The sequence below is a fragment of the Cotesia typhae genome, unplaced genomic scaffold, assembly GCF_013202065.1.
Source record: "Cotesia typhae breed Kobodo isofemale line unplaced genomic scaffold, CoteBio_Ctyphae scaffold_13, whole genome shotgun sequence".
Lineage (NCBI taxonomy): Eukaryota > Metazoa > Arthropoda > Insecta > Hymenoptera > Braconidae > Cotesia > Cotesia typhae.
This window is the reverse complement of record NW_027423774.1, coordinates 8,404,032-8,418,635: the sequence shown is the minus strand read 5'-3', so window position 1 is coordinate 8,418,635 and position 14,604 is coordinate 8,404,032. Positions and strand designations below refer to the sequence as shown.

Here is a 14,604-nt window from a genome sequence, read left to right as displayed (position 1 = left end):
CTATCGGCAAGTTCGACGGAGAAGTCATCGTAGCTGGTGATTTCAACGCGAAATCGGCTGAATGGGGCGCTGAATGCTCGGACACCAGAGGAGACGAAGTAGCGGACTTCGCAGCAAGAACGGACCTCATAGTGCTGAACACCGGTACTACTACGACCTTCAGAAGACCAGGATACCGGGAATCTATCCTTGATATTACGTTGGCGACCCCAAGGATTGCGAATATGATTGAAGACTGGACCGTATCCGAAGAATATAGTGGCAGTGATCATCAGTATGTGACATTTAATGTTGGACGAGCACCCAATCCGCGTTCGCGGCATGACAATAAACTGCGGAAGTGGAATGCTAGGAAGCTTGATGAAAAAGCACTGCGAACATCCTTGAATTAGAGCTTGTCTACTGAACGGAGTAGCCTGATTCCAAGTCCCAGCAAGGAGACGGAAACAATAGTCTCAAAAGCGATGGAACTGATTGTTGCCTCGTGTGATGCCTCAATGCCACGGCTGAAAAAGCAAGGCTCCCATAGGCCGGCATACTGGTGGTCACAAGAGATAGCAGAGCTTCGAAAAACATGCCACAAGCTACGTCGACGAGCAAGGAGAGCTGCGAAGCATTCTCTTGACCAAAATAAATATTCGATGGAGTACAAGCAGGCCAAAAAGGCTTCGAATAAAGCTATTAAAGCGAGTAAAGCGATATTGTGGAGAGATTTGCAACGACCTCAACAATGACCTTTGGGGTAAGGCATACCAAATTGTCACTAAACGACTTGGGAAGGCTTCTCCAGAAGGACCGAAGTCTCCTGCCTTAATGAACAGCATCGTGGCAGAGCTGTTTCCTGACCACCCACGGCGAGAAAAGAGACGATATGTAAAAACTGGCGAAACAACACCCTTTACAATCAAAGAACTGCAAAGAAGCAGCAAAAACCATCAAGATTGGGAAAGCATCAGGCCCTGATGGCATCCCAGCCTCGGTGATCAAGATTGTAGCCCTGGAATACCCGCACATACTCCTGAGTGCCTACAATGCGTGTTTGGCAACCGGCACGTTTCCTACGGTCTGGAAGCGGCAGAGATTGGTCCTGTTAGACAAAGGGAAGGGAACCCCTATAACACCATCGTCATTTAGACCACTCTGTATGCTTGATATAGCTGGGAAACTGCTCGAGAAGCTCATTCAGGGCAGGCTACGAAACGATATTGACCGTGCCGGAGGCTTTGCCAGTAACCAACATGGCTTCCGAAAAGGACGATCAACAATTGGTGCGATCCAGAAAGTCATAGAGACAGCTAGAGAAGCATGGTCTGGCAGCCTCAAAGCTCGCAAGGTGTGTCTTGTTCTTACACTGGACATCAAGAACGCCTTCAACAGTGCGAGCTGGGGTAACATCCTAGATGCTTTAGAACACAAATTTGATGTGGAGCCAGAAAATCTGAGAATAGTAGACGACTATTTCGACGAAAGAACGTTGATAGCGAAAACGACGGAAGGCCCACAAGAACATAACATAACGGCTGGCGTGCCGCAAGGTTCAATTATGGGGCCCGACCTTTGGAACGCAGACTATGATGAGTTTCTGGAAATCCCGTTACCGAAACAGGTGAAACTCACGGGCTTTGCAGACGACGTCGCGGCTACGATAGTCGTTGACAGTGCAGAGGAGGCAGAACTACTATTCCGGGAAACCATCGATGTCGTCGAAAATTGGCTGGAGGAACATCACCTGCAACTCGCCAAGCAAAAATCTGAGATCGTCGTCCTGACCCGACAAAAGTGGTTCCCAAAACCGTTCGTCGTAGACATGGGCGGGACAACACTGACATCCACGAGGGTACTGCGTTATTTAGGTGTAGTTATCGACGAGAAGCTGTCCTTCCGAGAACACCATGAAAACGCCTGCACAAAAGCCAACAAGGTAGTTTCCAACCTGTCGAGAATCATGACCAACACTATAGGACCACGAACCAAAAACAGGAGGGTGCTCTTGGAAGTAGCCCACTCAATACTGCTATACGGAGCGGAAATATGGCCAGACATACTTAGACAGAGGACTTATCGGCGCAAAATAGCGGCGGTGCAACGACGAGGTGCGCTGAGAGTTACTTGTGCCTATCGCACGGTTTCAGAGGCAGCGGTACTGGTCATTGCGGGAGCTACACCTGTCGACTTATTAGCGTTTGAAAGAGCCAAGCTCTAGGGCGCTAAAAGAAATGGTGACAACTCTAAGGAGACAAAGATGAGAATAAAAAAGGAAACGCAACAGGAGTGGCAAGACCGATGGACGTCAGGGGAGACGGACAGATGGACGGCGCGCCTGATTCCGGACATAAACGTCTGGCTCTCTCGACAACACGGGGACACGGAATTTTTTCTGACCCAGCTCTTGACAGGCTATGGCCAATTCAATGACTATCTCTTCAGGATGAAACTACAGGACAAATCGACATGCAAATATTGCCCGGACAAAATTGACAACACCGAACACACATTCTTCGAGTGTCCTCGGTGGAAAGACTACAGAAGCAGCATCGAAGAGATCATAGGCGCCAGGCTCTCCCCCTCCAGCTTGGTGACTTATATGATCGAAAAAGAGGAAAACTGGTCAGCTGTTGCAGTTTACGCGCGGCGCCTTCTGAAAGAAAAAATCGCAGAAAGGGACCAGTAGCCAGGAGTAGCCGTCGTGAGATGCAGCACGGACTGGATTGAAGTAATGCTAACGCGGTTCCAATCCAGTCCTCCCCGTACCATCTATGGGGAGAGGGGAAGAGGAATGTTTTTTTTTTTAGTGGGTAAAAATTTCCACACTACCGACCATCGATATCTGGCGTAAGATGGGCAGCAGAGTTAACGATAGCGGTGTCTTTTGAAGATCTTTTTTTCGTACCTCTTTGGAAAACACACACACACACACACACACACACACACACACACACACACACACACACACACGGTCATACAGACAGACATAGTGACAACATCGTGAGGGTAGTCAAGGAAGCTTTCTGTGACTTTCAAACGTCGAGATCTGATGAAAACGCAATTTTTGCAAAACGAGGTAAAAACAGAGACAACCCGATTTTTGAAAATCTTCGATGTTCTTAGCGGGAAGTTTAGAAACAAAGAAATTTTTTATAGGTGGCCATTTTTTTCAAATCCGAATTTTCAAAATCCCTCACGTGAAACGATAACAACATGCATACAAATTACAACGCGGTTTAGTTTATTTGTTTCAGATAATCCGTTGTTGAGTTAGAGATGAGACCGTGATGGGGGAAATTTTTTTGGTGCACCTCAAAAATACTTATAGTATTATAATAACATGATATATTTAACTTCCCACGAAGAAAATTGAAAATTTTCAAAAATCGGGAAGTTATTCGTTTCACCCCATTTTTCGAAAATCGAGTTCTCATCAGATCTTGACCTTTTGAGGTCCTAGGAAGCTTCCCTGCATGTTTTCGCGATGATGTGTGTGTGTGTGTGTGTGTGTAGATTTTGAATATGGTTTGGACCGATATGAACCGGTAGATTTTCAGAAATCTGAAAAAACTACGAAAAAAAATTTTCTCAAATGTGGTTTTTTTTTCAATAACTTTTAAGCGGCTTGACCGAACAATTCCAAAAACTAATCAGCTCTTAGCATCGAAAAACCACGTCGATCGCCACCAAGTTAGTCAATATCGGTTGATTCGTTCGTGAGTTATCATTGACGAAAAAAATCGACAAAAAGTGTTTTTTTCGGATTACACCGAAATTTCCGGTCTAATCAATTTTTGTTTGAAAGTATATCATAGAATTTGAAAAACTGCGTCAAATGCCGCTAACCGTGTGAAAATCGGTTGATTCATTCAAAAGTTATTGCGGTTTGAAAATTAAAAAAATAATGATTTATTAAGCCTATTATCAAATTTTTGAGCTCGGAGAGCTCAAAACTCCACAAAAATTAGGGTTTTGAGCTCGAAGAGCTTAAAAACATAATAAGTGCAATTTTGAGCGCTTAATTACGAAAGTGGCGGGAAGTTGTAGGGATGGCCTTCAGGGTCAACCGTTTTCCTAATTTTTTTAAATTGAGAAGAATGATTTACTATGTATACTTTATAAAAGAAAAGAAACCTGATCCCCGAATTCCTTTATTATCCCAGTCAAAAAATTCTCGAAAATCACCGATTTCTTTTATTCTCACAGTGGCTATCCCCGTTAACAGATGTGTCAAAAGATCGTAAAAAATTGATATTTTCATAAATAATTTGATATAGTTTGATATATCCACACAGAAAAAAATACTCGAACCGAAAACATAACTCGAATTCCGATTTTGGTATCATTCAACACGCGACGCTGCAATCTAATTGTCTGAAGTCAAAAACATCGATGTTCTTGAGTGAAGTTATTTTGTTTTGAAGTAAGTAAAATATCTCTTGCGTTGACAAATCAATTATATTGATTCGAAAATAACTTTACTTTATTCTATTATTGGAAATTTAATCAAAATGTACTGATATGTTTATCTCAAGCTATAATCAAACAGTCGCAAAAAAATCTGTAAACAAAGTTCACCTTGCATGCCATCTCTAAAACTTTTCACCATTTTTAAACTTAGAGCTATGCATAATGACTAATTACCTGTAATATTGAGGAGCTATCTACGATTAGAGGTCGTCCCCAATCACTAGTATCACTGAGAATTGGTTGTTGAATCGTTGCATGCTGAGGTGGTAATTGTTGCCATGATGGTACTATAGCTGTCATTTGTCGGCTTCCAGTAGGCCAAGATGTTTGAACTGCATTCTAAAATTAAAACGATTAGATACATAAGAGTAAGGAATTGAATTTAGTATTGAAATCTTATTGAGATAGTATAGTATGAGAAAAAAAAATTTGTACATGTAACATTTATTTATTATACAATTGAGTTCATTAATTCGAGTCGATTTCTATGTTAAGGGATTTATTGCCAACTCTAAATTAGATGAATTCTAAACTCTGAAATTTAAGAATCGTACATTTTTCTATTTGTGAAATAAGCTTCATGTAAAAAACAATATTTCTTAAATGGTAGAAACAGAAATAACGTCTAAAATAAATTGAACGTGTCGTAAAATATGCAAAATAAAACAGTAGTTATTCAAAAATAAAAGAATTCCCAATAGTATATTGTGTGACTAGGAATGAAACAAAACAATTTCACATTAGAATGCAGTTGCCTGCCCGAGCGAAGCGAGGGCTGGCATCACTCGGTCTGAAATCGTTTTGTTTCATCTCGCCTCACACATTATATTTTTAATGTAAATTGCAATAAAAATGATAGTTTTAATATCTGTAGCCAACCAGAACTAGATAATTTCAGACAAATTGTATTTAGAATTGAATAGAATTATATTTTTAGATCTAGACTTGAAATTTGATTGGCGTATTGTTTTGACTTTCACTTATTCTAAATTCCGTCCGATTGGCCCGTACCTTTTATTCATATAATTATTCTAGCTAATATTTATTGTAACTTTCAATATGCAGTTTCTATAACATCCTCGTGGCTATCTTCCAAAAATGAATAATAATTGACATGAAGAAAAAAATATTTAAATCAGTTGACATCGAAGGCCATCCCTATGATTTCCTGTTTCTCTTAAGATTCTATCAAATTTTATAGCTGTCGGAACTGTATTTGAAGAATATGAATTTTTTGACAATTATCACTCCCGCACTCCTATGTTGGGGAAAAATTTCGTAAGATCCTATTCGAGATGACTTCTACATTATAAATAAAAGCTTCCAACAAAACTTCGAGTCCATAGAAACTATTGTTTTAAAATGAGAGATTTTTATTGTTAACGCTCCTGCAATCTCTTTTGGGGTTAGAATTTGAGAAAATCTATTCTCAGCTGAACTTGACATTATCCACGAAGATTCCGACTAAATTTTGAGGCTGTAAAAGTTACAGTTTGGAAATTAAAATTTTAGATATTAACACACTTACCCGCGCAATGCCTATCGGAAGTAGAATTTTTTTAAAACTGTTTTGAGATTATCTCCTCGTAAATAATGAAAATTTCTTACCAAATTTACAGCTTTTAGAAGCTATATTTTAGAAATTATGATTTTTTATTGTTAGCCCACCCCCGCGATCCTTATTACGGGTGGTTCGTCGTAAAATTCGTTCTTAGATCATTTCTGCATCACATACAGAAAAGAGAAAACTTTCATCAAATTTGGTCACAATAGGAGCTATAGTTTGGAAATTAAAAATTTGAATAGTTAACACCTACCCCCGCAAACCCCGCTGTAAGGTGAGCTATCGTAAAATTCGTTTGTATATTATTTCTACATCTCTCACAGAAAATTTCCTATCCAATTTGGAGCCTATAGAGCTCTAGTTTAAAATCGGGAATTTTCCATTGTTAACGCCCCCGCAATCTTTTTCGGGGTGAGATATCATAAAATTCGTTTATGAATTATTTCTACATCACATATAAAAGATAGCGACCAAATTGGGAGTACGTAGCACCTAAAGCTTAGAAATTTAAAATTTTCATGGTTAACATCCACCTCCGCAATTCATATTGGAAGTAGGTTGTCATAAAATCCGCTCTTAGATCATATATACCTCACATATAGCAGATTCTTAGCAAATTTGGAGCATATAAGAGCTATACCTCAGAAATAAAAAATTTTCATTATCAACACCCACCCCCGCAACTCCCTGTGGCGTGAGCTATCGTGAAATTTGTTCATAAATTATTTTTACATCACTTAAAGAAGATTCCTATCAAATTTGAAGTCGATAAGAACTATAGCTTGAAAATTAAAAATTTTTATTGTTAATACCCACCCCCGCAACCCGCTGTGGGGTGAAATGTCGTGAAATTCGTTTAGAAATTATTTTTACATCACTTATAAAAAATCCCTACAAAATTTAAAATTCGTGATAGCTTTAGCCTGAAAATTAAAAATTTTCATTATTCATACCCACCCCCGCAACCCCCTGTGGGGGTAAGATATCGTAAAATTCGTTCATATATTATTTCTATATCTCTTGCAGAAGAATCCTACTAAATTTGGAGTCGATAGTAGCTACACAGAGAGAAAATCCTATGAAAAACTACGATGGTAACATCGTAATTTTCAGTATAAAACATTGTAGTGCTGGACCAGAACTCAAACATTATAATTTAGACGATGCAACATCTTAAATTTCTATCACTCAAATGAAAAAGAAGTTGAGTTTACCGAAAAAATAATCCTGTGTCACCGAGGAGTCGAACCCGGTATCCTCTCCGCCATAGGCTCAAGGTTTATCCCCTTACGCCATCAGAGGGAATATCTATTCTCTCTGTTCAGTTACATAATAAGACTCTCCATACAGTAGTTGGTCGTCCTTCGGTGGTGGCGTCGCAAACTACTGGACTCTGTCTCTTTTTTATTAAAACATATAGTATGCGTCCTTATTCACTCGCTCTTACGGAAAAAGAATTTACTAAATAACATCGTAATTTTCAATAATTCAAATTGTATTCTGTATACGGCAGCATCATAAAAATCAACATACTGAAAGTCTAGTCCTCGATTACTATGTTATCATCGTAATTTTTCATAGGATTTTTTTTCCGTGTATAGTTTTAAAATGAAAATTTTACATTGTTAACTCCCCCGCGAACCCTTTTGGGAGTGGAATTTCTTAAAATCCGTTTATAGATGACCTCTACAAGGCAAAAGTAATATTCCTACCAAATTTCAAGTTTCTAGGTCCGATGGTTCCCGAGATATCGTGATGAGTCAATCTATCTATAGAACAGCTTCTATATATATATATATATATATATATATATATATATATATATATATATATATATATATATATATATACACACACATATATATATATATATATATATATATATATATATATATATATATATATATATATATATATATATATATATATAAGAGAAACGTTCAATTTGAAATATGAAAAAATTTTTGAAAAGGAAAATATTATTTTATTCTTAGATATATTCAAAGTAATTACTACTGTACTTACCGTAAGGAGCATTTGTCGTCCAGTTTCTACCATAGATACTGGGACTGCCGTATATTGCTGCTGCGCAGCTGCCGTAGCTGCAGCAACTGCTTGTTGAGAAATAATCGACGGTTGAATTTGTAATGGCGCTTGTTGCGATTGTGGAGGCTAGTATCATACAAATAATCTAATGATAAACATGTACCTTATTGAAACTTAAAAAAAAAAAATTAGTAGTAAATGGTCATCTCAAACACTCGCCGATATCAAATTTGATTTTTAAAATGAAAATTACGTGATTTATTGCTTAACAAGTTCAATACGATTTTTAAACATATTCTTCATAAACACGAACATAAATAAATCTAAGCTTATACAGTATTTTGTTTTGCAACTAAAAGTTAAAAAGAAAAAAAAATGTTAGAAAACTTTATCAAAACAATTTCTACATTTATCATAATCATTTATATTTTGTTCACTACGAGGAACCAAGAGGCGGTCTAGTCGCTACATAACATTTAATACGCGTCGCTTGGATACCTCATTATTATTATGATTATTAGCAGTCACTTTTTGTTCGCCTTTCTTTGAGTTAACAGCTCTTTATTTTTTATCTTACTATTATTTTATTTTTCTTACGTACTAGAATTCAAATTTGCGCGCGCAAGCGCGCGCCTTACTATAGTGTTTGCATATATTTTCATGCTCATGATATATTCGACCAATCACGTTACGAATAGTTTGATGCCACATACATTTCATCTCAATTTTATATAAGGATTACTTAGTGTTGGAGATAGTAACACTTACATGCACACTACTCACACTACACTAGTCGTCGGTCCATCACGCATGCGATGCGTGCTATTTGCGCCGATACACGTACATGTATGCATGATTATTCTCTATACACATTCATTTCGTTACAAGTCATAGAAATGTAAATCTCGTGTAATACTTAGACATAAAATTTAATTCAATAGACGTCAAATATAATTTATACAACTCTTTCACTAATTACATCACCAAATCTTGCCTATCTTCCATAGGCTATGGGCCCAGTGCTGAATAGGTAAAATTTAGTGATATGAAATAAAAGAAAGAGTTAAGTGAGTAAAAGCAGAAAGTGAAAAATAGTTTCGACCGCGTGGCAAAATCTAACCCCAAAATATGAACGCCAAATAATCATCGAGATTCAAGTTACTAAATAGCTCAAACTACCAGGTATGATGAATTTGCATGAAGGCCGTGTTGTTAAGACACGACAAGTGCAGCTACGATAGCGGTAACATCTCGGTACCAGATGCTGTATCTGTTGATCGTGTAGCGACGACCGCGCTGAACAAGTACAAGAAAAATGACGAAAAAGCTTTGGCTAAAATTATCTTGTCGGTAGGTGAAGCTGAGCTGAGAAGTATTTCAAATTGTACTACGTTGAAGGAAGCCTGCGAACAGCTCCAGTCGATTCATGCCTCAAAAGGTCGAGTGCGAAAATTAGAATTACTCACGGACATTACGTCATTCAAGATAAACGAGGATGACGATTTCAGAGGACGCCTAGACAAATTTTCAAGTACAGTAGAGCAATTGGCGCGGATGAAGATTGATATTCCCAATGACATGCTAGTCGTGTTAATACTCAAAGGTCTATCACCAAACTACGAGAACTTTAGGTATACAATAAGGTCCGTGGACGAACTGCCGAATATAGAGGTGTACATCGGGAAAATTATGGAAGAAAATAAAAGTCGACGCGCCTCCCATACAGCGGTCGATAACAACACTCTCTATGCCGGAAATCAGCAAAGCGGTAATCAACGTTGTAATAACCCGAAGCAGAAAAAGAGGTACCCATGTTACATATGTGGTATCCTTGAACATTGGGCATCAAAATGCCCGCAACGTCCAAAAAGCATGGCGAAAAACGTCAGCGCAAATTTTGAAAACCTGCGCATCGAAGTCGCAAATACAGAAGTGGTCAACAATGTGACATCTACATCGAGATAGTGGTTGGACAGCGGCTGCACGACGCACATGTGCGCGAACGAGAAGATGATGGAGGATCTTTAGAAGTGTACAACGCTCAAAATGGCCAACACCGCATCGACGACAGCGAAAGCAAAAGGGAAAGTGTACCTGACAGCAGCAACAGAAAGGTAATGTAAATGTTAAAATGAATAATGCATTAGTAGTAAAAGATCTCAGGACTAATCTATTTTCCGTCTCGTAAATCACCCTAAACGACCGGGACGTCCTATTTGGGAAAGGTAGAACCGTCATCAGAGACCTAGAAGGCAACATCAAGATGATAGCAGATCGGGTTGGAGATTTGTAATACCTAAGAGAAGCTGGAGAGCAGGTCAACGCTGAGACGGAGGAGTCGTACTCGTCAGAAGCAAACATATGGCATGTTAGACTTGGCCATTTGCACATGGACGCCGTAGTGGATCTGTCGAACGGTCGAGTGACATGATTAAAGCCGGTAAAAGGAGGCGGGCTGCCGTGCGAGGTCTATTAACGAGGCAAGTTGACGAAGAAGCCTTTCAAATTCAGAACAGAAAAGAGCAGAACGCTGCTCGAGACATGGCCAGATATTTGTTGTTTCAGTCGAAGTCGTACACAGGGTACGCATTCATCCTGGGAGGAGCCGCATTAAAGTGGAAATCCAGAAAACAGAGAACAGTGGCATTGTCAACAACGGAAGCTGTCAGACTCTTACAGAGGCTACTAAAGAGTCAGTATACTGAAGAGGACTTATTTACGAGTTAAGCATCCACACCTCTCAAAGGGACAAATTTATTGTAATAATCAGAGCGCAATTAAATTAACAATGGCGAGAAAGTTTCTCGATCAGACCAAAAACGTCGGAATTAAGTTCAACTACGTCAGAGAAGCAGTCCCAAGCCAGATGATGAAACTGACGCGCAGCCGTCAGACTAGGGAAGTGAATAAATAATCGATTTTTATTTTAACCGATTATTTTTTTTTCATTGTCGATTTTTTACAATCGATTTTATTAATAGTAAACATCGATTTTTAATAAATCGATGATAAGAATTACACACCCGGTAAAAAAATTTATGTTAAGTGCATATGCTTATATATAATTATATATTATTTACATATAATGATATATGACCATATATAATTGTACATGATCATATATAATTATTAGGGTGTGCCAAAATGTAACTTCCTTGATGGACCTTTTAAAATTGGAATTTTCAGTTCCGCTTTTGAAATCAGCTGTGTTTAGGCCTTTCCTAAGATATTTTGGGGTAAGACAATAGATTTTATTTTCATAGAATTTTTTAGCAGGAGGTTTAATTGGGCACTTCCGGCGAAAATTTGAATTTTCAGCGGAAGTGCCCTAACTAAGCTTCAGTTAAAAAATTCTATGAAAATCAAATTTATCGTCTTACCCCAAAATATCAAAGGGGAACGGCTTGACCGATTCTATCACGGTTGGTGTCATTCGAAAGGACTTCGCCAAACTTAGATTTCCTATAAGTCGGAACCGATTCAGACCGGTAAATTTCGAGAAATTGCAAAAAAAGTGGAAAAAACGTTTTTTTTTTTTTTTTTTCATTTTTTCAAAATATCTTCGAATTAGCTGAACCGATCGAACATAAAAACTAATCAGCTCTTTACCTTGAAAACCCGCATCGATCGCCACCAAATTCTTTAAAATCAGTTGATGCGTTCGTGAGATATCGTTGTCGAAAAAAATCGAAAAAAGTGTTTTTTTGTAATAACTCCGAAATGTTCTATCAGATCAATTTTTTTTATCAGAACTTTTTTATAGAGCTCAAAAAACTTAATCGATCGCCGTCAACCACGTAAAAATCGGTTGATTCGTTCAAAAGTTACAGCAGTTTGAAAATCAAAAAAATCGTGTTTCATCGAACTTTGATAAGATTTTTGAGCTCGGAGAGCTCAAAATGACACAAAAATTAAATTTTTTAACTCGAAGAGCTCAAAAAATTAATAAGTGCGATTATAAGCGCTTAGATATGGAATTAGCGGGAAGTTGCTAGGATGGCTTTCAGGGTCAACCGTTTTCCTAATTTTTTTTTTCGAATGTTTCGGTAATAGTTTGACTAATATGTGAATTGGCAATAATTATAGAGTAAAGAATTCTCTATCAAAAAGTACTTGACTAATTTTTACGTCAATTTAGCTCACACACCGTTACGTGGTATTTTCAACTGAAATTTCGAGAGTAAATAATATAAGGATTTATCTATAAATTTTTTAGATAATTGTTAGACTGATATATGAATTGACAATAATTATAGAGTAAAAAATTCTTTTTCAAACAGTACTTGAATAATTTTTACGCCAGCCTAGCCAAAACAACGTTACGTGGCATTTTTGGAAGGAACGCTTAAAGTAAAGAAAAATTCTTTATTTTTTAATTTTTTATAATGGTTTAACTGAGAAAGAAATTGAAAATACCAATAGAGAGCAAAATTCTCTTTTGAAACAAACTGAGATGATTTTTACTTCCATCTAGCAGAATAAAAGTTGTGTAGTATATTTCGCTATAACTTAATAAGTGAAAGAAATTTTGATTTTTTTTTTTTTCACATATTTTTGTAATGTTTCGAAACATTACAAGGGAATTGAAATAAGGGAATTGACAATAATTGTAGAAAAAAAATTCCCTTTTAAAAAGTACTGAGATGATTTCTACGTTAATCAAGCCCAAATAAAGTTACGTAGGATGTTTGTCTAAAAATCAATGAGTGATAAAAATTTTGACTTTATTTTTTCAGATTTTTTTGTTCTCATAAAAGAATTGACAATAATTGTAGAGAAAAAAACTTCTCTTTTAATTTCTAAGTATTAAGTCAAAAAAATTATTATGATTCATTTTTCGACCTCTCAGATTATTATTTGTTTGATATGTGAATTATTAATAGTTATAGAGAAAAAATTCTCTATCATTAAGTACTGATTTCTACGTTAATCTAGCCCAAACGAAGTTACGTGGCATTTTTTGCTGGACTTGTAAAGGGAAGAAAAAGTTTAGAAAATCCAAATGAGCATGCCTTAAGCGCTCACGTCATACACAAATTATTTAAATCGTCAGAAAAATTATTTGTTTTTTTTGTTTGAATTTTCCCGCGAATAGTATTATCCCCTTTGTAGGTCGAGCTAAAGAAAAATTTTAACAGATGATAAAACAGTTAGTAATTATACCATCATGTATGTATAGTTTCTGCTTGTTTATAGTTATTTCAATCCTGTTTTATGAAAATAAATGTATATGGCTGCCGAAATCGCGGAAAAAGTCACCGAACTGACAGTCGAAAAAAATTAACTGCATCGAAACGGAATTATTTTGACACGCAATTTTGACAAGGGTTTTGACAAACATCCTCAGGAATAAAACAAAAAAACAATTAAATCGCCAAAGTGGTTTTTGACAAAGTTGTAGTGTTGTCAAGCCATTACACCCGTGAATACCACACTCTTATTCACTTAATTCATCAGAAAAAACGAGTTTTTTCTGAGAAATCTTATTTAATCGATAAGAAAAATTTTTTAATGTGTTCGGTAGTTATTATTATTTATTTTAATATGCTTTTTATCCATATTTTTTTTCCTTTACATTATGAAAATCACGTTTTAATCGAAATCACGATTTTTAGGCGAGAGTAGAGCATATCTGCGCGTTTCGCAATTAAGGCATGCAATATTTTGATTTGATTTTAAACTTTTTAGATTATTGTTTGACTGATATGTGAATTGAAAATAATTTTAGAAAAAATAGGAATTCTAGAAGTTAAAAAATGTTATGATTCTTATTTAAACTCTTGAGATTCGTGTTTGACAGATATGTTACATAAAAATCATTGTAAAGAAAAAAATTAGGAAAACAGTTGACCCTAAAGGCCATGCCGGTAACTTCCCGTTAATTCCATACCTAGGCACTTAAAATCGTACTTATGACGTTTTTGAGCTCTTTGAGCTCAAAAAATCAATTTATGAGCTATTTTGAGCTCTTCGGGTTTGAAGAGATCGCTTTTCTATGCTTTTGAGCTTCAAGAGCTCAAAAGTCTAATAGAAGTTTGATAACACACAATTTTTTTAATTTTCAATCCACAACAATTTTGGGACAAACGAAACGATTCTCACACTTTTCGTAACATTCGACGCAGTTTTTTGAATGCTACAATTTACTACTAGACACGAATTAATCAAACCGAAAATTTTGGAGAAATTTGAAAAGTTCACTTTTTCCGTATTTTTTCAACTAAGATAACTCACAAACCAATTAATCGATTTCGACGTTTTTGTAGAAGATCGACTTGATTTTTTAAGTTCTTATAGTTATATCAACACATCAAAAATGATCCGAAAATAAATATTGGAATTATGTTAAAAAAATCGTTGTTCCCAAATTTTTCGTCAACGATATCTCTCGAATCAATCAACCGATTTTCCCGTTCTCAGCAGCAATCTACGTGGTTTTTTAAGTTCTAAAAATAATTTTTTGAATCAATAACAATTCAAGAAGAAATGTCGGAGTTATGTTAGAAAAACACCTTTTCCTAAATTTTTCGTTCACAATA

At 36.5% G+C, this 14,604-nt stretch overlaps 1 protein-coding gene across 9 annotated transcripts in view; it reads right to left on the bottom strand.

Annotated features, from left to right (window-relative positions):
- The window catches only part of Hipk (Homeodomain interacting protein kinase), a 143,156-nt gene that overhangs the window by 22,790 nt on the left and 105,762 nt on the right, over positions 1-14,604 (bottom strand). For 8 of the 9 annotated variants that reach the window (XM_074255241.1, XM_074255233.1, XM_074255238.1 and 5 more), the window contains 2 exons: positions 8,045-8,191; positions 4,630-4,794 (listed from right to left, as the gene is read on the bottom strand). In XM_074255241.1, coding sequence (XP_074111342.1) covers positions 4,630-4,794; positions 8,045-8,191 — 312 coding nt within the window. The remainder of the gene's footprint in view (positions 1-4,629; positions 4,795-8,044; positions 8,192-14,604) is intronic. The other variant, XM_074255240.1, reaches the window with a different exon arrangement.